The following is a 27,148-nucleotide window of genomic DNA, read 5'->3' on the forward strand; positions in this document are numbered from 1 at the left end:
TAGATGTCAAACGAAAGGTCAATTGCCAATTTCCTTCGTGATTGTCTCTGCCTAATTGCAGACGTGATCAGTCCAGCAGTCGTGTTCCTGAGCTCACTTAAACCATGATTAAAGATGATTGAGGCGTCATGTTTTACACCACCAGCGAACTCATGTCTCTTGCAGGTAGCTATTTAATCGCTATAATATTTTAGAAGTTTAATAGTGAGCTGAGACCCAAAGAACTGGTTCCGAAAGCGATTCTAATGTTTAATAACTGCAGGTGTTCGGAATTTATCGCCGTTGTCTATTTTTCTATTACATCGGTTGGCTTTTCTCGGAATATTTAACAGCGGTTTTTTTAGTTTGTGCTGTGACATGAATTCGCCAAGTGCTGTAAAGTTTGTAATCAATTTTAAACAATGGACACTCTCTACAGCAGCGTGAGTTGAATGCAAATTCTATTCGAAATAAACTTTTATTGGGGTAGGCAAAGTCCAATACATACACTTTACATAAAAATGTAGTTGTTAATTATGATAATCCTTTCTTGTACTTTTATGACTGGGTTCTAAAGCTTGTATTTGGCCAAAAAAAAACGAATTGTGTACTTGGTTGGCCAAGGTTAAAAAACTTTTCTTTGTTAAATTACCACGAACAGTTCGCGAAGATAAAGCCATTAGTGAACATTTCAATGTCTCCGAGCCGTACCTTATACCCGGCAGTCGTTTAGCATATAATTTTGTAATGTTCCATTCCATTAGTTCTTTGATTTGAATTGAATGGTGGTCGTCTAAGATTATGTTAACAATCTTCCTTCCGTGAATTGGATTAACTAATAATTTTATTGTTATGAACTGATGCTTCAAAACCATCGCCCACATTGCTTTTGTGAATAACGTTTAGCATCTTATTTTGGTTTTGTTGATGTAGGCGATTGTAGATGACAAAGAAGCTTGAGTTAATCTTGCAAATCGTCTGTACCGATTTAACTTTAATCTCATTTATCGTTGTATTAATGTTCATTATTTCCGTCTCTTTTACAAGGATTGCCTTTCTTTCCCAGATTTCCATATAATTAAAGTTTTATTAATATAAATTACATCTTTAGAGCATTTCACACGATCGGGGCGTCACAATAATCTCTCACCGTAACAATAATGGGAGACGTCACTGTTCAGGTATCTAACGAAGTTCGCATAAAAAACAGGACAAGTGGTGTCGGACAACAAGAGGATTCCGTATAATATTCGTAATGCTCCTGGAAAAGTATGAACGAAGCAATGAGTCAGTGTTTGTGTCTTTATTATAATATCCTTATTGTACCTGTAATTGTACCAATAAGGAAAGTATTAAACCTGTATTTTGATTTTTGGTAAACTTAACTATATTTCCTTTGTTTAATCCAGTTTGTCTTTTGATTCTTTTATTTTATTTGCTACATTGCATTGTGCGTGCACTATGCATTAACTGGTGAAGAATTTTTATATGCAACTATTGCTTATGCAACTATTGCTACATATTTTCCTATTTGTAATACTACGACTATCACAGTTTTAAATTCCATGCTTGCTATGCAGTTGTGTAACCTTACGATAATTAATACTTGTACCTCAAGGTGCGTATGAGAATGATATAAAAATAAACACACAATGTTTACTTCTTTATTGTTGATACACAATCGGCCTGAGATGTACCTGTTTACGGAACCCTGATAAGCAAACTGACAGCAAGCGTCCAACGTAATATATTAATGAAAAGATGGGGTACAAAAAACTCGGGATTTAAAATTTAAATGGCGGCGCGCTCAAGCAACTGTTACCAGAGTTTATTTTGTTTGAGAGTTCGGTAAAGAAAACAAAAGTGGGGACGTTCTTTTCTCCTATTTGCCTCTGACCTCGGTCTTATTGACAATGGCTGCCAGGATGAAATATGGCGTGGCTAACAAAAAAGAGATTAGGTGGAGGACGGAGCCGTGCTCTATTGTGGAGCCGCGGGCCGTTTGATTCCGCTTGCCGTTTGGAGTGTCTTTTTTACCATGACTGTTCGATGTTTTCTTAGGATATCACCCCGTAAGTCAAATAGGACAAATGATGATGACGATACGTCGGTATAATTCACATTGTGTATTTATGGGTTTTTATCGGAATTTGTTCAAAGTTTGTGGAATACAAACAAATGTAGAAGTATTAATCTTTAAGGTATTTTCATGTTGTTAGAAGTTTACGATTGACAAAATTTTCCTTTCGTTTAAAAATAACATCATAAATAGTGAAACAAGAGCATAGGTTCTTTTTACTGCTTAAAAGCTCAGATAAGAAAGCAGAAAGTTCAGCGCTTTTGCTTAAAATAATTCCTAGTAAAAAATACAAATCAAACTGACAGTTGATATCTTGATCTTCTAAACATCTTAAAGCTTCAATTGGTACAATCTAACTTAAAAGCTTCTCCAATGGCAACAATGAACTGGCTCAAAGACAATAAAGTATCAGGGCTAATTTAGCATTAGCCAAAGGCGCGAATCGCAGCGCAAACACGAGGTGATACAATTGGCGCCCGTCGGATGCACGGGAGGGGAGGACGGAGGTAATGGAGCGGCGCGTGTGGCAGAGGGCAGACACAATAGCAGCCGCCGACGCCGAGCGTTCCCAGAACCGGTTCTGGCAGGGCACAGCTCCGCCGAATTTCGCGTCGACCACCCATCGCCGCTCCGGCCCGGCTGATACTTATCGCGCCTGTATTTATGACTAGAAACGCCATTACCGATACCGTCCTCGGGCGAACGAATCGCATTGCGGACCGCGGACCAAAGCGGACCTCGGACCACCCGTTGCACCGTTGTCGGCAATATAAATTATGTTGTGGTCGGACCCAACACACGCGCAATGCTTTACCGTCAATCGTTACGTATGTCGATACGGTGCATGAAAAAGTTGCGTTTATGCTCTAAATTATAAATGATATAACATTACGACAGCGTCTGGAAGCAAAGATTGAGGGAGAAGAATTGCTGGTTGCTGCACCGCTACTCTTTAGAGAGCGATCGTCCAATCTTACCGATCCACAGACGAAGGCAGTGACGAGGTTGAAACCTATTTCTGTATCGATTTTAATTAGAAACCATTATTCTGGAAAAAACAAATGTTAATAATACCTAAAATCGTTCGAAGACCAACTCGAGACAATGAAATCGTCTATGTATGTAATAATACATCACATCAAGCAGACTCGTTCTCGGTTGAAATTGATAAATCGTGGCATGAAGTATTTTAGTCTGTGACGCTTAGAAGCGATAAATTAAAACAAGTGAGTGTCATTAGGCCGATCGTAAACAGCAGAGTCGTCTGCTGCCTTGTCGTGATCACATTATAAAAAGGTGACGCATCTACCGAAATATATTGGCAGTGACCGTATTGACTACTTGATAGCAAATGTTAAGCTTGTATCAACGTTAAGTAAGATATCAATCTTACGTGTCAAACACGATACTAATTACGATGTCATATATGTATGTATTACCATGCGATTGCGGTCAAGTTTCACACCTGTTTGATTGAGAAGATTAGCGGGGATTAGATTTTTATTTCACTTCACCACTTAGATGAACAATAAAGATCAAGAACATAGAATTTATTATTTTTCTTTCTACAGATTTCTTTGTATTAGGAGACAAAAATCATTTGCTTCCTGAAATTGAATATTTAAGTTATCAATGAGCGGCTTTTCCAATTTGAATGTCGATACTCCCAGTGTGATCCCATCTCTAGAGTGCACACAGTTCATTGAGTAAACCCGTGTCCCGGCTGCGCGTGCGCGTGTGTGCGACTCGTTTGTTGCGCGAGTTAGAAGCTCGTCGCCGTCGGCGCCGCTCTCCGCCGTGTTCCGACCGCTTTAACAGTTGTTATTGTACTTATAGTTTATTGTTGATAATCACTCGATTGGTAATCATGATACTACTCAATTTCAACTTGTATTTTGATATCTTTGTCGCTTTGTTTTATAACACCAGCGTTGAATGTATGGAACCTACATTATCCAATGTAATTAACATTTATATCCGATATAAAAATGTACTATCCTTGATTGTTAGTATCCGACGGCACTGCAAGGGAAAGTGCAACTTTCTGAATTCTGATCGACTAAAAGTAAAAGCCCGTTAATGCATAACCAACCTATACTTATGGAAAGATTTATAGCTTACATAGGTAAAACTTTGACTCGTGTAACGTAACAGATAAATAAAGTATTTGGAAATGTGAGAATATGATTAAGTACTTTTATTTAAGATCTTATAAAAATGTAATGCCACTATGTTGTGCAGTTGTTCAAATAAGTTGTAGACTTCGTGGAGCTATAATTATTGAAATTTCACCGTAAAAGCGTTCCTCAAGGAACGATACTGGGGCCAATATCTGTGAAAGAGATAAGACAAGATACTGTGGTCTCTATTTACTAGCAAAAGATCGAGGAAACAATAGATGCAGTCAGACTAGAACAAATGTAAAAGCGAGTAAGGTAAATAACCCGACCTAGTTCGAGCGATATCGTCGACAATGATGCTATTATTTTACAGTTTTTCTCGTACTGGCGCAACTTCATCAACACTGATATAATTTAGCCACCATAATAAGAGCTATTATGACGTGTTACGCTGCGTTCCTTTGTTCGATTAACGTAATGGTTGAGGGAGGTGTGGGAGACCTGGAAAGACTGGTGGCACGATATCAACAAACGTAGAGTTTGCTTAGCTGTGCAAATAGAGTCGGTTTGGTAGCAAATGGTGCCACACGCGCGCATTACCAAGAACTTTCTCGTTTACATACTGCTGTACTTACGTTTATCTTTTTTATTTAGAATAATAATCGTAATCGTTTAATAGCAAATATTTTTCACCTGGTATCCTCGACTGAGTACGTCAATCCGATGTAGAAATAGGTATAATGTTTTTCTTATTATGCACATTTTATGGTGAATTTCAGATTAATTTTGAAATAGAATAGGTAAATTTCGATTCTCAAGAAATTGAATATAGCTTACAATGTAGCAAACTGCAGTTGTTTATGTTGTGATAGTATGTGCCTAGTTCTGTCTACTTCCATGGCACATGGGCACGCTATTTATCATTTTAAGACTATAAATCGTGAACTGCGCGATGGAAGTACACATCCATCATGACGAACGATGCTCTGCCAACGTAAAGTTCTAAATGATCTGCGTCTTACCTATGTTTTATTCATCTAGGCACCGTATTATGAATATTGGTATTATTATGCCTGTTGTCATTTGTTTTATTCTAATTCTAGCAGACTCAGCGTACGAAGTGAGCCACCTATGTTCATCAGAAATAATGATTCTAATGGTGAAAAAATCTGTCAAATCGGTCCAGTAGTTTTGAAGCCTATTCAATGCAAACCAACAATTAAATCTTTCCTCATAATAGTGTAGATTTGGACCAAATGGAGTGTAGATTCATACGCGGTATCGTTTTATATTATGGGCCTCAGACTAATGTGGATAGTGGAGGGAGAGCCACCCAGGTAACGGTTGTCACAAGGGCCGGCAAGTGCGTTAACATCTCGACTCGAGACGTGTTGGCATTTGGTGGCATGTCAACGTTCTAACTACTGCGCAGTAATGTTTGTTTATTGTTTTGTAAACGTACCTTTAATGCACGTTTAATCATTTTAATACTTAATAAAAGTCAATTTAGCTTTTATAATTTTATTACTGCCTTTATTATTTGTTTAGTTTGTGTATGCAGTAACATAACGCTTTCAATTTAATTGTTCGACATTATTTATTCGTTTGAACTAGTCCAGTTGATCACAATGACGACTGACGTAAATATATAAACGATATTGGTTAATAAACAATTCTTTGAAGGCTATGTGGATGAGTAAGTAAATTGTAGGTCTGTCCTCAAATGATATTGAAGCTTTTGGTGTAAAGCTTAAAGTTGTTTGTTGGTTGGCAAGGATTTAACTGTCGGGTTTCCTCATGAGGTCCATTGAAGGACTGTTCCCGCCCGGGGCCCTTTCTCACGAACTGCTGTGCCAATTAGATGCAACACGCCCCATACTGATATAATGCACATTATGCGCGCACAATCGCAAATGCCATTGTACACGTTAAACACACGGCTGGTCTTAATAAGTGGCAATGTATACGACCATCATTAACCTGGCTTTGATAAAGCTTCTTATTAGGTTTGTTGGCTTTGCTTTTTACGACTTAGGTTTGATATTAAGATCGCAATTCTTGGGCATTTCTTTACTAATAGATGACGTAGGATCAACTATTGCCAACTCAACAATGTAGGTACAGATTCGCAATATTGGCACATCTACATTAATAATATAATTTTGATTGATGGCTATTGTGGTTTGCTCTACAAACTTCGAGGTAAACATTGTAAGAACAATGTACCTACGCAAGTTTGTTCTGTAATGTAGGTGACAATTTAGTAACAGCAAATAAAGCTAAAGCTGTCCTATCTTATGTACTTGAAATAGGTATTATTTTGCAACTGTATTGTATACTTTGTCGTGCTGTCGTCTATATCGAATATGGTAACAAAACAGGTGTCTCGCTATCATATTAATTGGGTGTGTTTGCGCAGCATGCTAGTTGCTGTTTGACGTCATGAGATGACACCCAGCACGTTAAAGACCTTCGGTACGTGTTGAAATGTTTGTTATTTCCACCAGCACCTAACAAGCCATTACATAAAGATAGGTGCACATACTTCGCGACAGTTTTGCTGAAGATCTGTTCGCCATGTAGATGTTGGTTAATTGGATTGTCAATCTACGAGTACACACAGTTGAAGCTTTTAAAACTATCAGTCATTAACAATTTGGCTGTGACAATCGTAATAGTAAGACAAAAGGGGCAATTTCCATATGTCCAGTCTGGTACCTACCTACTCGAAACGGAAATAAAAGCTTCGAGATTAAGTAATATTACAATGAATATCGTATCACCTTCTGTCTGATAACGAACTCTTTTTAGGGTATTTTTTGCATTTTACAAAATACAAACGATGATGGCAAATTGGGAAATCTATGGATCAATATCGCGGATAAATCGCGTAAGATGACGCCGTGATAATAATTATACGCCATTACTAATTACGTGGTACTTAATGACTAGCACATAGATCATTTTTAATGCTCAAACAGCATCGATATCACAAGCAGTAGGTACTTAAGTGACCACCTGTGCAGTGTGCGTCCAGCGCTATTTCAGGTTGCGACAGACACGTGCACCGGAGAAAGCCGCACGACCACACCTCGGCCTGTTCACTGTTGGCTCTCCTATTCAGATTTATGGCCTTTGGTTAAGCGAGAGACCGAGGAAAGAACATGTGCTTTTAATAATTGTGCAACAGTCAACAGATAACTATGGCTAATGCAATGTTGACATTCTTGCTTTTATTGTTGCGGATAATATTATGTGTTTAGCCGATCAATTGTTATGCGGGTTATGTTTTTATGAGTCACAGTAACTGTACATGCCACAGGCGCTGTTATGTTTAGGAAATCTAGACTTTTCTTTTTGGAGCCAAAATGACTAAAAACAAACAAAACTTACCTAGTTAAAAAACTTTGTACAGCTAAAGTAGCAGTCTCGTTCGTTCGTTTCAGCCAAAAGACGTCCACTGCTGGACAAAGGCCTCCCCCAAAAATTTCCACAAAGACCGGTCCTGTAAAGTAGCAGTCTATTTTCAATCAAAATTAAGAGCCTTTGATTTCAAGTCTTCAAGACACTAAACTGACTTTTTTACCTGTAAATACTACCATACGAGGTATGAAGTAAGTTAAATTGTATGTTATGAGTTGAAAAACACAACACCTTAGGCATTTCGCTGCGGGACCCCGCGCGACGTGTGCGGAATGTAAAGCGGCTCCGGGGCGGATCCCTTCATTTACTATGAGCCACAAAACACGTTGACACGCATATTTACAAACCCTGTGTCCATGCTTTAGTATCCCTAAAGCAGTGGTTCTTAACCTTTAAGTCATGAGGGACCATTTTGCCAAATCTCTGTCTTGTCAGGGACCACTTTTTTTTTCATAATCCTATGAAAGGGGAGGTCGATTTCTCGCCCACTGTGCGACGTTTGCGTTGTGTTGACTCGACTCATCACGTCACTTCACTTGTTTATTACGATGTCTTCGTGGACCACTTGGAATGCCTCCAGGGACCACCAGTGGTTCGCGGACCACTGGTTAAGAACCACTGCCCTAAAGTGTCGAGATTAATTTCTTTGCGGGTCCAATGACAGTTTAACTTTCCCCGGGACAAACTCGACCGTCACTGGTTGGGTTTATATTGGTAGATCCTGGCTACGCAGGAGTTGCAGCGGAGGGAACTAGAGGTGGGAATAGTCCAGTATTCCTAAAGTACGTGGAATATTTTGAAATTCTTGCGCGACTGCCTGTTTACTTGTTAAGAGCCATTTTACATTTTCGTGCGAATTTCTAAGATTTTGGAAGCATGAATTACTATCTTAAGCAACACCCAGAGATTATTTAATAACTGCGAAAGATAGGTCAATCCTTGTTGTTGACCATTAATGAAACGGATTTACTAAAACTCTTTTGCTTAATTCACAGTGCCCCATCTCCCACAACCATTTTACGAAAAAATTGCCGCAGACTCATTTTCAAAGTCCTGTATCTATTATTTATGCTCATATAATAAGCTTAAAAATATATAGTAATCATCGGACATATATTCTTGTAGTCCATTAATGAAATAGATTCTTGAATTTCATTACCATTATTGAGTAAAATCTAAAAATAATTTGGCAAATTTGAAGATTAACGTCACATTTTGATCGTGGTTTTTGGTTTAAAAACACAGCAATAACTGCAATAAAAGTATCCCAAAATAAAGAATATTCATTGTAGAATTAATTTCTACAGTTATTGTTTCAATATTAGTAACCACTTTGTCAAAATATTGATGTGAATATCAGTATAAATTACAATGCGCAAGCCGACATCGATTAGTATGGCGCGAGCGCCCGTCAAGGCAGGACCTGTGTCATTTTTCCCGCCGTGACGTTTACGTGCGTTCGTGTCGCAAAGCGGTGATTTGTACGGCGACCAAATACATTTGATACTATGCCGAGAGGCTGTTTTGAGTCGGCCGGCCGAGCAGAAATTGAAATGATGAATTTTAATTTCTTTGACGGATCTGGGTGTAACTATGTATAATATGTAGGTAGGTACCATGTATTTAATTTAATAAATAAATTATAAAAAAGTATATCCATTATGATAGCACCCTTAACACAAGCATATTGGTTGCCTACTTTTGGACTAGACGGCGCTGTGAAATTGTCCAAAGATTTGTTTATTTATTTATCCGCTTTGAGTTTTGTTTCGTGAAGAAGAAAAAGAAGCGTTTTGTTGTTAAATCTATACTAATAAAAGAGGAAAGATTTAATTGTTTGTTTGTTTGTTTGGAGGCTATAGGCTCCGAAAAAAATTTCTTTCACGATTTAGAATCCTAATTTTTTTCTATGTAGGCTATAAAATATTTTCAAAAACTTTAGTCCAAAATCTTTGATAAAATTCGACGTTTAATAAATAAATTAGATAACATATTAATACGTTTTTTTTTCAGTACGATTTTAGTACTTGTTTTTCAGAAATTCTACGATTTAACTAAACTTCTAAAGTGTTTATATTTTATGCATAATTTATTAACTTCTAAAATATACATATCCTATTGATAGATGACGTGCTTCGTATTTTATTAAAATGATTACCTGACTAGGTTAAAAAGGTGTGGAATGTTATTTTGGAGATAACATGGTTCCATAGAAATATAGAGAGATGCTAAGTAATGCGCTGAGTTCGAAACTCAGTGTCGTATTAGAAATTCACACACACAAAGAAATCAAATTATGTGCTCATTATCCACTGCGGTATCAGTATTCAACGTTCGAATAATCTTTAGTACTATGCAAGCAATATAAACTGTTTACATAATGACGTCGCTACTGTCATCATTGCTTTCACAAGCAATATGTTCCAATTTGTCCCTTGTCACATTTCCCTTTAGTTTCTGTGATCTGTGCTTGTTTCTAAGTTGATATCAATGAAATATTCCTTAGTACTTTTGATTTAAAATATTTTTTATTTTGAAACGTGTTTGAAAAATCAAGGTCAGATTACAATAAAATAACAAGTGAAAACGTAACATTGCATTGCAACTCGCAATTTCGCAATATTGATGAGGAGATTCCATTGGAAAGTCTGTATTCATTCCTAGGATTCCCCTAACACCATCAAATTCAAGAGAATTCAAGAGAGTGCAGTTTCCCATCTCATGCTTAGGGACCACGGATTAAAATAGTGTGGTTGCATAGAGCCTGCAACGGGTAACCGCGTGCGCAGCTGTTCATACTAATTTTCGATACAAAAGCAAGTGTTGGCGCCCTCACGAGTTTTAGTGGAGTTCCATATGGTAGCGGGAGTAGACTTAATGGAAATCTATGCTTCTCCGACAACCAGTTGTATGTGGAATACTCCAGAGTATGCGCACACAATAGCCTGGTGATTTTAGCACCTGAAGGAAAAACAAAAAAACATTGTTTACAAAGAAATCTGCGGCAGGTGTAGTGTTTTAATTTTGTTTTAGAAAGATCTCATAATTTTGTAAGTATTCAAATATTTAAACATAATGATGTGTAGATTTTATATCAAAAAATATAATCATTTAACAAAATTAATTTTCTTAGAATATTTTAATTCTATTAGAACCATTTTCCACTTCATCGCAGAAGAAGTCGCGGGCAAAAAGCTAGTATGAAATATGTAGTATTGCCCGCGGCTTCACCCGCTTGAAATTTAGTTTGTCACAGATCGTCATAAATTATAGCCTATACATTGTTACTCTGGTCGACGCCAGGGATGGATGAGCGTCGCTGTTGCTGGCGACAGGGTCTTCTGGTTCAGGGTTCATGGCGTAGGTCTCAGGCAAAATGAAATCCACTCGTAGAAATTAATAAACTCAGTGTATTCACGAAAATAATTACACACAGCACTAGAGTCGTATCGGAACTGAGTGAACCAAAGGTCTTGCGATAGAAACGTCCGACCCGAGTGATAGTTGAACACAGACTGCCTAGTACTGCTGTACTGTACTGTAAAGTTTCATCAAAATCTGTTCAGTAGTTTTTGCGTGAAAGTGTAACAAACATCCAGACATCAACACAAACTTTCGTATTTATAATATTAGTAAGACTAGTAAAAAGTAAGATAGTAAGATGAATTATTTTAGTTATTTGTTTACTTATAATAATGTTTATTTATTTATTTCTTAGCTTTGTCTGATAATGGATCTGGAGGAGATGCAATGGCCACCTCCGTAACAAAACAATAGAACCCTATGGAGTTTGGGCTTGTGTGATTCGCCTTGACGAATATTTCGTATCCAGGGTCCGATGATGGAGCTGTAAGGGGGCAGATTTTTTTTTCACTATGTGACTGTCTTTATTTTGTACTTAATATATTTTACATATTATACCAATTCGTGTTTCATTATTCGTATCCAGGGTCCGATGATGGAGCTGTAAGGGGGCAGATTTATTTTTCACTATGTGACTGTCTTTATTTTGTACTTAATATATATTTTACATATTATACCTATTCGTGTTTCATTATGAATCGAAATATAAAAGACTTAATAAACTCTATTAAAATTTTAAATTAATTAATCAAGTTTGAATACCTCATTCTACCTTAAAATTAATAACTTAAATCAAGTCTAATACGGTCACGGCTCAAGATTTTTTTGTTCATTTCAGCGTTCTTTTTACTCTTTTGACGTTGCGTTGACAGCTTTTACCTAAATTCGCGCGGAATATTTTTGTGAAATGGCTCTTAATGGAATTGGTGACTAACTCCCGGACTACATTTATCAAACTTTTGACATGAGCCAAATGTAAATAAATAAAATAAATATTTGTATTTTTTTCCCTTCCTTGGATAGCTACGAAACTACGACTAATCAGTAATCTTATCTACGACGTGTTAGAGCGAGATAGAACGATGATTTGGTGCATCCTTGAAAAAGACATCAACGGGGTCTTATTTTTTGTGCGGAAATAAATAATTTTATGGAAATAATGGAAACAGTCTGTATTTAGCGTGGATATAAAGATAAAAGAAATATTTTTTTGACAAAAAGTATTCTAAATTAAATAAATATTAATATTTAAATGATAAAATAATATTTGGACCAAATTAATTAATTTCCAAAACTTATAAATTGAACCAAATATTAAATAAACAAAAATTTCTCGCATCTTGGTTTTATTTTCTACCTTACTCCAGCACACACATAGTCCAACTCTCAGGGCTAAAGTCCTAAAGGCTTCGTAAATACGCCGTCGCGGCGTCGGTTGACTGCAATGCTGCATTCAAAATTACCGTACAGTCTGCAGCGGCCGATGAGTCATAGTCGATGGCAATTAAAATGTTACTGCGAGACTGTTCCCCGTGTGATCGACATTCTGGTTTATGCAGTCAGCCACTTTCCTGTTACTTACGATGTCGTGGGAGTGCATAAAAACCACTTTTTTGGGTTGGTTTTGTTAATAAGTAATTTTGTTAAAAGCTCCGAGTGTTAGGCATGAAGCGAAAAACTCGTTTCAGTGTCACGCAAAGATGAAAGAATTTCGACATTTAGACCAAACAAGGCTTAAATCGAATATGGAGTATCGATTTATACTTGAGTGTCATTAATAAATAAGAGCCCGTTTTCACCATCAATACCCAATTTTTAAGTGACCCCTGTGGTAACACAATATAACTTTTTTTCATAGGGGTCACTCAAAATTTAGGGATTAATGGTGAAAATGGGCATTAATCTTTTTTTTCCTCTAAAGTTTAAGAACCAGCACCACATAAACTGTATTGAACTATTACAGTCTTGATTGGTAATATTCTTCTTCTTTTCGTGTCGACAACATTTTGTGCCTACACAGTGTCAGCCAAAAACTCCGCCACAAGAGTGGCGTTGTCAGTAGCAGTTGGTAATATTGGTATGCGGAATAATAGTAAATCGTTAACAAATTCCTATTTAATTTTTTCCCAATCCGTATGCGAATTGGAGCTCTAATGCTTTAAAATATGCTCACTTCCACTAACTGTAAGTGAATACTCGGTATAATGAGTGTTAACATTATTGTGTTAATCTGAAAATGGTTCGCTTTCCCTTAATTAATTAAAATTTAATTAAGCGTTTCATCGGTTTTTTAATTTATTAAGCATGTTCGATCCCGGAAATAATAATAAAACAATTACATGGATAGGCGATTGTTACTTATTAATTAGCCTAGATTTAATTAATATAATACGGATGTAATCTGATTCATAAATTACCTAACCACCGTCCATCATTGGTATTTATTGTTCAGACGGTAGTAGCAACTTAGCTAGTATTTATAAAATAAATATGTAGTAGGTGCATTGGACCATAAACCAATGTTCACCTCGAAGTAAATAACTATTCTTTTGTGACGAAGTATCAACAGATTTATGCCTTCAGTAAGGCGATTATATTATCACACTGCACCGCGCTCCGCCGCGGTCCGCGTGGCGACATATAAAAAATCATGCACGTAAACGCGTTTTCAGTGTGTTGTGCCGCGCGTGTTTTCTATAGAAACTGAGGTACTTGCATATAATGATTAAATCTGTCGTCCCGCGTACCGCGGCGGAGCGCGGTGCAGTGTGATAATCGCCTAAGTGTAGTTATTTTGTAACATGTAAGCTTTTAAAACTCCATTAAAATAGTTTGCGTGTTTTCTTAAACACATGTGTTAGCGGGCGTGGGCTAGCCTAGTTATATTGGGGGCAGTACACGCGTATTTAAAGCTAGTTGTAAAATACATCTAGTTTCCACTGAGCTAATTATAAATCGCACAAAGCGAATGACTAAAGATTGCAGAGGTAAGACAGTGGCCGGTATTCTGTGTGATTTAAATTAAATTGAATTTTATGCGCTATCCAGTTAATGATAAGAAAGAATATTCATTAGAGCTTGTAGAAAGGTCAATGTAGCATTTATAATAATACCAGATCTAAAACACAAAAATGAGGAAATGAAAGGTCATCATCGCATGTTACTAAGTAGAATTCGCGGCGACGTGATTTATGTTATTATAATAATATCTTCGAAAATTTGTATTAACTTTGTATTACTTTTATAGTCCAGTAGAATTAGCTTTTAAATCGGAAATAATTCCTACAAAAGATTTTATTGTTTTAATGGCTTCATTGGTTGCCTATTAAGACTCTCCTAAGTTTTCGACTTCGACGGAGTTGTGCTTAAGTGGTGGGGGCCCCCGATAGGGGCATTTTTTCGGTTTTCCGGTTATACCGCGTAAAGGACTTACCCTATCAAAAAGTGGTCTTCATGACGGTTGAAGGGCACTTAATCCTGCATTGAATAAGACCAAATTCATATGTTTTGGACAAACCGTTTTCGCGCTGAAGTTCGGCAAAGTAGAAAATATACGTATAATTAATTACCCTCTCCACGTCCAATGGTTTGTTACCCACAGGCTTCCAAGTCTTGAAAAGGGCCACCTCAACCAGTGTAACCCTATCAAGGCTTACGAGCTTGATGCACCTATCCTTGTTCGTCCCAGCCATTCCTTAACTGCGGTTGCTGCACCTCTTCCAGGCACTCACCTGAACGACTCTGTGTTACCTACTGTGGCTGCCCCTCTTCCTTGTATCCTCCTGCATGACTACGTTGCCTAGCCGTATGCCTGGTCTAAGGTTCGACGCCAAAAATCAACAACAACAAGTTCATATTAAAAAGCTGAAGAGTTTTTTGTTTGTTTGTTTGAACGCGCTAATCTTAAGAATTACTAGTTTGATTGAAATCATTATTTTTGTGTTGAATAGCTCATACATTGAGGAAGGCTATAGGATATATACAATCACTCTACGACTAATAGAGGCGAAGCAGTAAAGAAAAATGTTGCAAGCATGGGAAATAGTATTTAAACTATTTTCACTCGTATGAAGTTGATTTTGTGGCGTCGAACCTTGGACCAGGCATATGGCTAAGCAATGAAATCGTACAGGAGGGTACAAGGAAGAGGGGCAGCCACATTAGGTAACACAGAGTCGTTCAGGAGAGTGCCAGGAAGAGGTGCAGCAACCGCAGTTAAGGAACGGCTGGGACGAACAAGGATAAGCGAATCAAACTCGTGAGCCTTGTTAGGGTTACACTGGTTAAGGCAACCCTTTACAAGGCTTGGAAGCATGTGGGTAACAAGCCATTGGACGTGGAGAGGGTCATTAATTATACGTATATTTTCTACTTTGCCGAACTTTAGCGCGAGAACGGTTTGTCCAAAACATATGAATTTGGTCTTATTCAATGCAGGATTAAGTGCCCTTTAACCGTCATGAAGACCACTTTTCGATAGGGTAAGTCCTTTACGCGGTATAACCGGAAAACCGAAAAAACGCCCCTTTCGGGGGCCCCCACCACTTAAGCACAACTCCGTCGAAGTCGAAAACTTAGGAGAGTCTTAATGGGCAACCAATGAAGCCATTAAAGCAAAAAAATCTTTTGTAGGAATTATTTCCGATTTAATCAATTTTTGTGTTTAATTCTACTGGCCTATTATTCTACTAGCTTACTCGGTGAGCTTCGTATGCCTACGTTCACCAAACATAATGTAGAATCTAATAGTGAAAGAACTTTTGTAATCGGTCCAGCAGTTTCGGATCCCATTCAATAAAAACAAATTAAGCAAATCTTTCCTCTTTACAATATTAGTGTAGACATCAGACACTTGTTACGGATGAGTGAATAATGGTCGTAAGTGTCATTCCCCTCAGTATTTCCATACAAAATGTAAACAAAAACAATGTTTACACTGTAAATGAGAATGCCCCCAGCGCGGGTCGTGGTGCGTGTATCCGAGAGCCGCTTGCATGTCTGTGCAAGGGTTCGATGCTTTTAGAATTCCGCTGTACAAATAACAAAACCGTTGTGGAACCTCTGAATCCTAATGCTGCATATCCTATGATCTCCTATGTAGACAGTATTTCAGAGGAAATTAGAAACAGAAGGGGTTCGTTGAATTATGCAAACCGGAGTTCATACTCCGGTTTGACCAGACGGAGAACCAGATAACGAAAAAATACGAAAAAATATGTATAAATACGAAAATGCACCACGAACAGTTTTAGCATTTACTACATGAACTTTCAGGACTTTTAGCTATATGTGCCCGGGACAAACTTAACCTTCACCGGTTAGGTTTTATTGGCGGTCAAGCTGTAGATCCTGGCTACACAGGAGTTGCAGCGGTAGGAACGAGAGGTGGGAATAGTCCCATAGCTATATGTGAAACGCAAAATAGCTTAACAGCTTTTCCTTAGCTTAGCTTAAAAGCTATTGGGGGAGCATTGTTTTCAAGGACAACCAAGCGTGATTATTGAAATGTTTCACTTAGAATCCGTTTCTTTTATTGTACGAGACATTAGCGGTCAGCAAAAAACGACGCTTGACCATTTTCCCAGCTGACCACACGTCACGGGCCGTGAGTCTGTCGCGGCCTGCGCTCTGTGACCGCCGTGATTTGTCCATTGGAAAATTACGCTTTTCCGCTCCAATCTCTAAAGCGTTTCGCTTTTTTTATATTACAAATTACGCAAACGTTGATCTTGGATCATTTGGAATTTCTCAAGATTGTTTTTAAAGATGTTTACAACCTACACGAAAAACTAACGGTATTTACTCCGAACAAGTGCCTTACCGGAAGTCTTAATGTTAGCATTGGATAACAAGCGATAACGTTTTATTGTTTCACACTCACACCTCATGATTTTATCCAAACAAGATGTCTCTGAACACTCGTAAAACTTATTAACTAGGTTTATTTAACTCGAGCTCATAAAAAGGTCTGTGTGCATTTTTCCAAAGAAAACGCTTTCTCCGAGTAGCGGCGAGCTCAAAGTAGTGGCCACACGGGTTAACGACGTCGTTGTACATTTTACAGGCTGCCATTTGGGACAGCAGTCACACCCAAATCACTTGACAAGTTTTTGTAACAATCTGAATCTGTTTTTAATTTGGGTGTTACCAGTGTGTTACCATTCCATCCACTTAGGGAAATAGTTTAATGGATTACGAAATGCCGTAACAGCATTTATTGCATGAAATGATTTATTTGCATTGCATTCTAATTTTTTCAGATGTTATCTCCTAATCAAATAGGTACGATGGATGAGAATGTGGAAAGCAGTTTGAACTCAGCTTATAGATTTTCTATTGTAGATGAAGTGATTGTTACTAGGTTCGATCGGAGACGTATTGGATAATGTATAATGTTATTCTTTATTAAATCTATTTCTCAGTAAGAAGATCGTTCGAAGATGTTTTAAAATTTAAACCTGTAACTTTTTAAGAAGCTTAAAACATTTCGATTGGAATGTTATTATTACAAATACCAAACACTAAGTAACCCTTGATCAGCTGTTTATTACCCGTGGTGTTTCTCACGGGCCATTCAGTTCTCAGAAGTAGCGTTCCGCTTTTGAAATGTTTATGATTATGAGGTAATGTTGATAAGGATCTGGTGCAGTTGCCGTTTGTGATGAAAGTTGTACTGCTGTTCTGCGGATTCGTGTCGCGAATGTGAGTGTGTCCCAGAAGCTTACCACTGTGCACTATTTTTGTGCTACTTAGATTTAAAAACATAATTGACACACACATAACAGTACATAAAACATGAAAAAGTACCAGTCTGTTTACTGTCTGATTATGTGCTGTCTGGTTCTTTCGTCCGTTCGTTGAACTTTTGAATTTAAAATGGTCATTAAAATATTTTTCCCTTAAATTTTCCTTATACATTTACTGCATTCCTGTCTGATTCTTTATTTTCGAGGTCCAGACAGACTAAAAAGACTTGGACTTCTTGGTAAACATGTCGCGCCATAACTTCGTTGTAAACAAATCTACCTATATCACACAGTATAATAGTTGCTAATTCATTCGAGTTACATTCTATACTTTAGCTACATGGTTATAATCATTATTTTGTTTTGCCGTTTAAAATTGGTAATTTATAAAATAATACTGCTGTTAAGTGTCACTCACGAATAATGCGACCGTCGACGCACAGTATTCTGTATTAGTTATCGTGACTGATTGATATACAGTTTATGCAGGTAATTCATTGCATGAGTACGTATGTGTCATCCAAACGAAGCCTAACAATTTCTACTCGATAAGGGAAAATGTATTGGGTTTTCCAATACTTAAATTGCGTAAGTAAATGTCGTCATTCCGTGTAAGTAATGATGAAAATTAGTCTTTAATTGGTATACATTTACATACATGCCCTTAGGCTAGTGTCTCACCTCAAAACATCGTAACTAGGTATCAGTCGAGTGATAGATTTGCATTCGTCGTATGTTTATACGATGAGAATTATTTAAAATCTAAACGACATCAAAATCAAATGTTGATAATTGAAACATACACACATTACCAAAACCTTTTGATAAATATTATCGTATTCCAATTAATGTACCTATAGAACCGTACATTCTAGAACACCTATTAGTAAGGCATGTTTATGGATTTGATAATTTTCTTGGTAATCTACAGTTTGTTATCAAGCAAATACCATTTGTGCAAATATAGGCAGTTGTTTCATTACGTACATACGAACACTGTTGTTTCAAGCACCTTCGATTTAGTTGTTATGTTTGTTATGATAGGTCAATGACGTAATCCGACAGATCCGTCGATGATGCGCGTGCCACTGTGAGAGAACCGCGTTTAGGGCGAAGGCAGACTAATTAAATATTGCAATTAACTTTTGCGCTAGAGACTTCTTCTGCGTCGTAGTTTTTGTCTTTTAAGTTTGTACCAAAAATTTTCATAAAAATCTTTATTGAATTAGACATGAAAAGGTTCTACAAAAAATAAAATATAAAGGTAAATAACCTATGCAATGTCTTTTTCCCTGAAAATTTTCATTGGAAAACTTACTTCGGTCGTTTCAGTGAACATGCCCAGTCTACCAAAATAGTAACCGAACATTTTTATTAATCAGTTGATGTAGGAATTCGTCTTTTACCTCCTAATTATGGTAAATTAAATAGTTTTCCCTTTGGTTATGAAGAAAGTCAAGGCAATTAGACGTTAATGCTCTAAAAGTGGTTGCTAAAGTTATTGAACACGATAGTAATATCGTAATGTTTTTTAATATAAGTCTTGTACAAGAGCTCTTAGATCACTCCACTACAAGAAGGTATGCGCGTACGACTCGCTATGTGGGTCATCGTTGACAATAGTCTGTTTATAAATACGTAGTAAAATACACTCAAGCGGCAAGCATTTGCTGTTTCTTCTTTTAAGTAACGGTACCTATAGGTGCTGGAGTTTCATTTTGTACCTGATGCTTTAGGCTGGATTGCACTATCTTACTTTAACTCTAACAAATGTCTAAAATCTGTCAAACTCCATACAAAAACACCGGTTATCGTTAAAGTTACGGTTAAAGTATTATTGAGCTTTACACTATGAGTTACTCCTGAAGGTTCTTGTTTTCTTTGAAAGTTGCTTGTCACTTGAATAATTCAAGAAAGCTGCTACTTTTCAAGACAAAGTCTGTCTTTTAGAAGCTAACAGTCAACGATTGGGTCCCGTTAACAAAAGATGCCGTGGTACGGTGGTAATCAAGTTTTTAGTTAGTCTAGGTATTCATTACCTACTTACTGCGTGATCGGAGCTTTCACTTTCATCTTTAGTAAATACTCGTATAAAATAATCATATAATAATACTACGCTTCCATTACATACAACGAAATCGTTTTCACTTTCTTTCTATGGCTTTTTTGTGCAGTCAATGCGAAGTTTAAAAGCAAATAGGCTTTTAATGGTACGATGATAGGTTTTGAATATTGCAGTATCGGGTATTTCAATAAAATCATATGGATTCAATAAACGAAAAAATGTGTACTAAAAGCGAGAGTGGCGAAGTCCATTGAACTGTGCAAGTAGTTAGTGGTTTACCGCAAGGGTCCATTCTGGGCCCATACTGACCCTTCGGTTGAGTGTAGGTTGGGTTGGGTGCCATCTTTATTTTTATTTGTATGTATGTAGGTAAGGCTTCAGCGAGATAAGTAAGTGTCCCTTTGAAAATTGAAAAATAAACTAATGTAGAGAAATAGAAAATAGAGGAACTTACGGCTTGTAAAATCACCATCTTAACTTTTTAACACGGAAATACTCGTATAGTAAAATTACAAATCACGTTAATCAGCATTTAACGGTAAAAATATCTAATCATCTACAACTCTATTATATTAGTATAGAAGCGAAAACGTAGTATATTTTTAGAGGAGGTCAAAGCAAATGTTGATCTCATCATTATGTGTAAATACAGAATCGAAAGTAAGTGTGCGACGATATTTGAATGCGTATACTTTCGTTCAATTCATTATTTGCAACCGAATACAACCACTTTCTTCTATTTTGTATAGCCCGGCCTTTGAGATGACTCGGCATTAACATAACAATCTCAATTCTTTTCAATAACATTTAATAAGTGTGAAGTGTCCATTATTCAATGTAAACCGCGTAATTTGCCAGTAAGTTACAGCAAAGATTTTTAATTAACTTGAGCAAAAACAATAAATAATAACGGTACCTATTATAACTGTGAGTTATTTAAAATAATTGACTGAACAGACAGTATCTTTATAATTCAATAATGCATATCAAATTGCCGCACATTATAAAGTTTTATTACTTGTGTATCACCGTTTGGAAGGAAAGTCATTCACGTTATAGGAATGGTATTTTGTTATTCGCAGGTAACATCGAATCAAAATATTTTTTTCAACAAGAGGATCAGTTTTTTATTTATATAAAGGAATGCTTTACGTACGACTACATTATCTCGTGAATGTTTTCCTTTTTAAATGTCAATGTCAAGATAGAATGTAATAAAATGCTCGGCAGATTACGTGTTCTACTTGTAGCCTTGGGATTGATGATTTTGTCTCGTTTTGTTCTTAAATGGTACTTTGTAGCTTGAAGCTTTACGTTGATTGTTATTTTCAGGTCAGTTTCAGGCCCGGTTTCTTGATTGAGATTTTTAGCTTGAGCATGTTCATTTTCTACTTAAGTATGAGTACTTATTATGTATTATATTGTGATGGTCGCGGAAAGTACCTGGATGCGGGCAGCACAGGATCGGTCGTTATGGAACTCCTTGAGGGAGGCCTTTGTCCAGCAGTGGACGTCATTTGGCTGAAACGAACGATGAGTATTAACTACAATGAATAAGAAAACCGGGAGATTCTCGCAAAAGTCAACTAGGTAGTTTAGTACAGTCGCAACTTCAGTCTCGTCTTTAACTTAAATCGTGAACGCATTATGGCATTTGCGTGTCAGTTAACAAAGTAAATGATACTTAAATCAATATTCTCGTAACGCGTTTTTAATTCACTTCACCGTTCCACTCGGTTAATAAAGGGTTCTCGGCTATTTAATGTGTAATATCATTAGACTCACGTGATTCATCTAATGATCGTCTTGACATAGCAAATGATGCAAAATAAGATTTATGGTCCCGTTTTTACCATATTGTAAAAACTGAAAATTATATTGAAATTAATCGCGGAATAACTTTAACCTTAAGTTAATAATAGTCATAAGTGCGAAATTCTTTTTGTTCGTTCAGATTGATGAATTTAACAGATGTTTTACAATGTTCAGTAAATGAAGCTAGTGATATAAACGTCAATTTTAACTAGATTACCGATTGCACAAAAAACATTAGTTTAAAAGTATCGGCAATTCGGTATGCATACCTATTGATACTTAACCCGATTGGGCTTGGGAATCTCAAATATTTCCGGAGCCACTCGACGTACTGGCAGTTTGACGCCTGACTGATCATTGTATATTATTAATAAATTGTTACGAACGCTCATATTCATTGCAAAGTTTTATTACAGATCAGAATTCCAAAAGAGCTTTTTCATGTACGAAGTAGTAATCATTATTTACATAAACAATTTACCTGCACTATTAAAAAGTAGATACATAGAAGCAATAGTTTATTTGTGTAACAGTATACAACAACAGATTAGAAGCGCGTTGGCGTTACGCTGCGCCCGCGCCGCGCCGCGTGGGAGTAGCACAATCGATTTCAATACGGAACAAAATAGAGCAAAACAATAGCTTTATAGCTACGTTGAAATAGTGCCCTCATTTTTCTGCTTTATGCCTAGAAAATAAACACAACACACCTGCACCAAACGTGAAAATAACAAAGAAATTCATACTTCTGTAACCCACTTCAAACTACCTATCCGTTTCACCAAAGATAATGAACGCTTTGTCTACCGTTTAAAACGTAATCAGCGATCAAATTAATTACAATACAATGTTCAATAGGTGAGAAAAACAAAGTTGTCAGCAATTAAGTCTTAATTCATCTAATTAATTGATGTATGGTAACAGAGGGATAAAACTTTATCTTGTCTTATTATCGCATTATCTTTTTATAGCGTAATTAACGGTAGAATTTGGTTCTTACTGAATATTACCTGAGATTAATTAGGTAGTTAGGTATGTAAAGCTATAAAGTCACTTGAAAACATCGTTATGATCGTTACTAAAAGTGCTAAAAGTAGTAACTGCCTGTAAATAAGTTAGAGCGAGGCTAAGGCTTAATTTTCAGATAGATCCAGTATATTCTGTAACCTAAGTAGGTATACCGTTTGATAGAGTAAAGAGTACATGAAGCACTTTCAGGATTAGTAACCAGTTTTTAGAAATAATCAAGTTATCGTTTCCGCCCTGTTTATAGATATCGCCTGGAACACCCTGGTCTGATCCAACAATTCCTTTCCTTTTTTGATCTGAGGTCTGATCCAAATTTCCCGTATAATTAGGTACAAAACCAGAGTTATGATATTGAATCTCTGTCTTTTTGTCCGCAGTTGTCAGAGGAGGTGCAGAGGAAACAAAGCGAGTACCAGAAGTGCCTGGAGTCCTACAAGCAAATGAGGGCCAAGTTCGAGGAGAACTACCTTAAATGTAAGTGTAAGTTTACTCATCCCATTTTCTAATACAATCATATTAATATAAGGCGATACTAATACCTAAAATACACATAAACAATGATGATGTAAGGGAAAGGAAATAATAATGCCGGGATAATCCGTTGGGGTTTCCGCAATAAAGAAACAATTCATTCAAGATAATACATTATCTACCTAACCTAGTTTATTACATAAATAAACATATGATTAACATCTAATCTAATACTTCAGAACCTAATTTAGTAGTGTTAATAGGAAAATTTTCTACGAAATTTTCATCGGTATGATTTCATTGTACTAAAATTCAATGTCACAAGATCAAGAAAGCAGGATTTCGACAATAAAAGCTCAATTTTTAAATCTTATCCCATGGATAAGATTTAAAAATTGAGCTTTTATTGAATATGATTTTTAATGATTACTTGCTTACTAGAACTACCTACTTATTATAGGTACATGTTTCAATAAATTATTAGAAATCCAATCCCCAACGGATTATTCCGACATAATTCTTTTCCCTTTATAGATACCCCCACCTCAAAGTGACCATAACCTTTTCCAGGTCCGACAAGTCGGGGAGGTCGCAAGCTCGATGAGACCCGCGACAAGTACGGCAAGGCTTGCAGGAGGCTGCACAGGGCACACAACGAGTACGTGCTCCTCCTGGCTGAGGCCACGGAGTGCGAGAGGGCGCTGAGGACAGCCGCGCTGCCGGCGCTGCTGGACCAGCAGCGGAGGCAGGGAGAGGCCACTGCTACGTCGTGGTAAGTAGTGAAGTTGAATCAAAGGAAGAAACACTGCAAGAACCTACCAGTAGTGCGATAGTAGGAAGAGGCCACGGAGTGCGAGAGGGCGCTAAGAACAGTGGCGCTGCTAGGCCAGCAGAGGAGGCAGGGAGAGGCCACTGCAACGTCATGGTATGTACAAAATCAAAGTTTTTTATTCAGTACTTAAGCCCTTTCCAGGGTGCTTATATTCGTCCCAAATAGCTTGCCCTGCCACCACTTCAGGAGTTCTGAAGTTCAATCAAAGACTGGAACACAGCAAGAACCCAACAGTAAAGCGACAGTAGGTAGAGGTCACGGAGTACAAGAGGGTGCTGCGGACAGCCGCGCTGCCGGCGCTGCACGCTGCTAGACCAGCAGAGGAGGCAGGGAGAGGCCACTGCTACGTCGTGGTAAGTACACTAAAGATCCAGCAAAGACTACAAGGTACAAAGTACATAGCTTAAATAGAATTCATGACTAGTGCGACAGTGTAGAGGCCACAGAGTACAAGGGCGTTGAGGACAGACGCGTTACTGGATCAGAAGGGGAGGCAGGGAGAGGCCACTGCTACGTCGTGGTGAGTACACTGAAGGTCGCGGGTACACTGCATAGATAGAAGCAATTGCTAATGCAACAGCAGTAGGCAGAGGCCCGGGGTGCGAGAGGGTGATTTTAACTTACAGTACCTATACATATGAATTTAGAAGCGTACTTTTCTAAAGATTTTATACTCAGGAAAATTTGAATTGGAACTAGTTAGAATAAGGACAGGAGGTAAGGCTATGCTGATAAATAGAATCAACTTGGAAACTCACCTACTGTAAATATTCCTGTTGACCACAACAATTAATTGTGACTATGACGTCATATCCTTATTTGAAACAAAATCATAAACGAGGAAAGGTAATAATTGTGATACACAAGTTTTATTTGCATAGTTCTAATTTTGAAACAGCTTTATCATGTGCTGTTGGGTAATGTGGCTTGACGTCATTGTTAATGGGATATTAAATGGGTTAATGTTTCCGTGTAAACAGGAAAGGCATCTTGCTGGAGGTAGTGCAGAGGTCAGACTTCAGCACGGACAAGTTCAGAGAAATCCAGAGCAAGATCGAAACCACGGTGCAGAACCTCAGGCCGCAGGATGAGTACAAGGAATTCATCGAGAAGTACAAGTAAGTGGTCAATAGATTGCAGTTTATGTTTTTGTAATCGATATTTTAAGAGTTAAGCTTACTCCTTGCCTAAACCCACAATGAACATTATCTGGATTCTTCCCTTAAAGTGTTGGGTAGGGAAAATAAAGACCAAAATAAATGAGCGTACTTTGTTATTGATAGAATCAATCAAAATTGGTTCTACTTCTTTGCAGATCACCTCCATCAACGCCCATCTCATTCACGTTCGACGAGAGCCTGGTCGAAGACACGAGCGGGAAGCTTCAACCGAACCAGCTGACGGTGGACAATCTAACGGTGGAGTGGCTCAAGGAGAAACTCACAGAACTAGAGGCGTCCCTCCAGGACAACCGGGAGAAGCAGACGGCGTTGCAAGGGCCCGAGATTATCGGCAATGGCGTTTGTAAGAACAATAACACAGGTCTTACGAATGGCGTTAACGGTATTGACAGGTAAAGTATTTCCTTATACCTAAAATAAGTAGGTCTGAATGAATCATAACGTTATTTCCCTATTTTGTTGACTTGTTCAAATGATTGTCCATACTAGGACGCAAAAGTTGTGGCTTTCTCGGGATTTTAAATTGCAGTTATTATGGTCTACCGTTTTGTACTCGTACTCGTATAATTATATTGATTATATTTTTTAACTCCCAGTAATTGATGTACGGCCTGACGACCCAGTAGGAAAACTTAGGCTGAGTTGCACCACCTAACTTTAACCGAAACTATGACGATAACCAGTATTTTTTGAATAGAGTTTGACAGATTTTTGACGTTTGTTATAGTTAAAGTAAGGATGGTGCAACCCAGCCAATGACATCATCTTGGAACCCAGCCTTATTCTTTTAACTTTGACGTGTTCACGTTTTCCAATTGATTAATTTTCTTTATTCTATCCTCCAGGCATTCACCGCCGCCGATCCCAGTGACGACATCCGAGCCAATGAAGCTTCTAGAACTCCGGGTAGCAGAGCGCAAGTGCGCCAAGCAGGCCGAGATGATCAGGTCTGCGCTGGCCGAGCTTGGCTGCGAAGAGGCGCCGAGCGGGTGCCCTGATTTGTCTGCGGAGACAGTCGGCGTGGACAGTCTTGATGGCAGCTCTCCTGATCACCAGGTATTTGATTGGTTTCTTCTTTGCTTACCAATTTAAGTTTATGGCCCGTTGGTAATACATGATGAGATGCTGCTAGAACTTATTTTACAGAATTACCTAAAAATATTTGTTTTAAACTGAATAAGTATGAAAATGGATACCTATAATGTATAGGCGGTTTGCTGGCTATAATATCTTGTGTATTACAAAAAATAACCTTATCAGGATCGATCCTCGCTCGGGTCTAAGGCGTCGATGGACGTGTTGCGGTTGCACCTCCACTCGATTATCCCTCCGAAGCCCTTCTTCAAAATGTTCACGCGGCCCTTCCGACGCAAATCCGTCCCGTCCAGCCCAGCGCTGCCGCCCAAAACCTACCGAAGCAGCAGCGAGGGCCCCGCCGATACGGTAACAGTCGGGTTCCGCAAGAGGCGCCTCAGGCTGAAGCGGCGCCTGCGCAAGCGTGTCGATGTTTATGTGCATTGTCGTGTTCAAGGCCACAGCGTGTTTAGAAAGAGAAAGAAGAACCGTAGCGCTACCAATCTTTGTCCTAACAGTGTGGTGAGTGCAACTAACCACGCGTAGTGCGCATGGCATGGAAACCGCGCTGCATGAAGCTTTATCTCCCACGACGCACTGAATCCGAGCAAAATAGTCTGCAAAGTACTGTTCCGACGTGGCAGTGTTAAATTTAGCGTCACCGTGCACCGCACGAACTTCGCTCCGGAATAAGCTTTTGAAATTAAAATAGCACAGGCTCTCACTAAAAGTCAGTTTCAAAATCAAGGTGAAGCCGCTTGCGACGTTCCAGAAATGTTTGCCTGTTTACGCGGCGTCTGCTCACGCGGCGGTCGTTGGTTTTACGTCAACTTCATCCTGTTTTTGTGGTGCTCCTACCGACCGATGGAAATAAAAAGATAATAAAGTGTAGCTATCATGTTGTATTATGAGTTCTGAAGACGTCCGGTGTTGAGAAATGGATCCGTTTGCGATGTATATCACACACTCG

General features: G+C 38.0%; 1 protein-coding gene across 6 annotated transcripts in view; it reads left to right on the top strand.

Moving 5' to 3' along the window:
* The window catches only part of LOC135076982 (tyrosine-protein kinase Fer), a 48,071-nt gene that overhangs the window by 14,696 nt on the left and 6,227 nt on the right, over positions 1-27,148 (top strand). For 2 of the 6 annotated variants that reach the window (XM_063971514.1, XM_063971517.1), the window contains exons 3-8: positions 22,998-23,100; positions 23,662-23,863; positions 24,904-25,041; positions 25,239-25,496; positions 25,950-26,160; positions 26,365-26,547. In XM_063971514.1, coding sequence (XP_063827584.1) covers positions 22,998-23,100; positions 23,662-23,863; positions 24,904-25,041; positions 25,239-25,496; positions 25,950-26,160; positions 26,365-26,547 — 1,095 coding nt within the window. The remainder of the gene's footprint in view (positions 1-22,997; positions 23,101-23,661; positions 23,864-24,903; positions 25,042-25,238; positions 25,497-25,949; positions 26,161-26,364; positions 26,548-27,148) is intronic. The other 4 variants (XM_063971518.1, XM_063971519.1, XM_063971515.1 and 1 more) reach the window with 3 other exon arrangements.

Source organism: Ostrinia nubilalis, chromosome 12 (assembly GCF_963855985.1).
Source record: "Ostrinia nubilalis chromosome 12, ilOstNubi1.1, whole genome shotgun sequence".
In the NCBI taxonomy this organism is placed as follows: domain Eukaryota; kingdom Metazoa; phylum Arthropoda; class Insecta; order Lepidoptera; family Crambidae; genus Ostrinia; species Ostrinia nubilalis.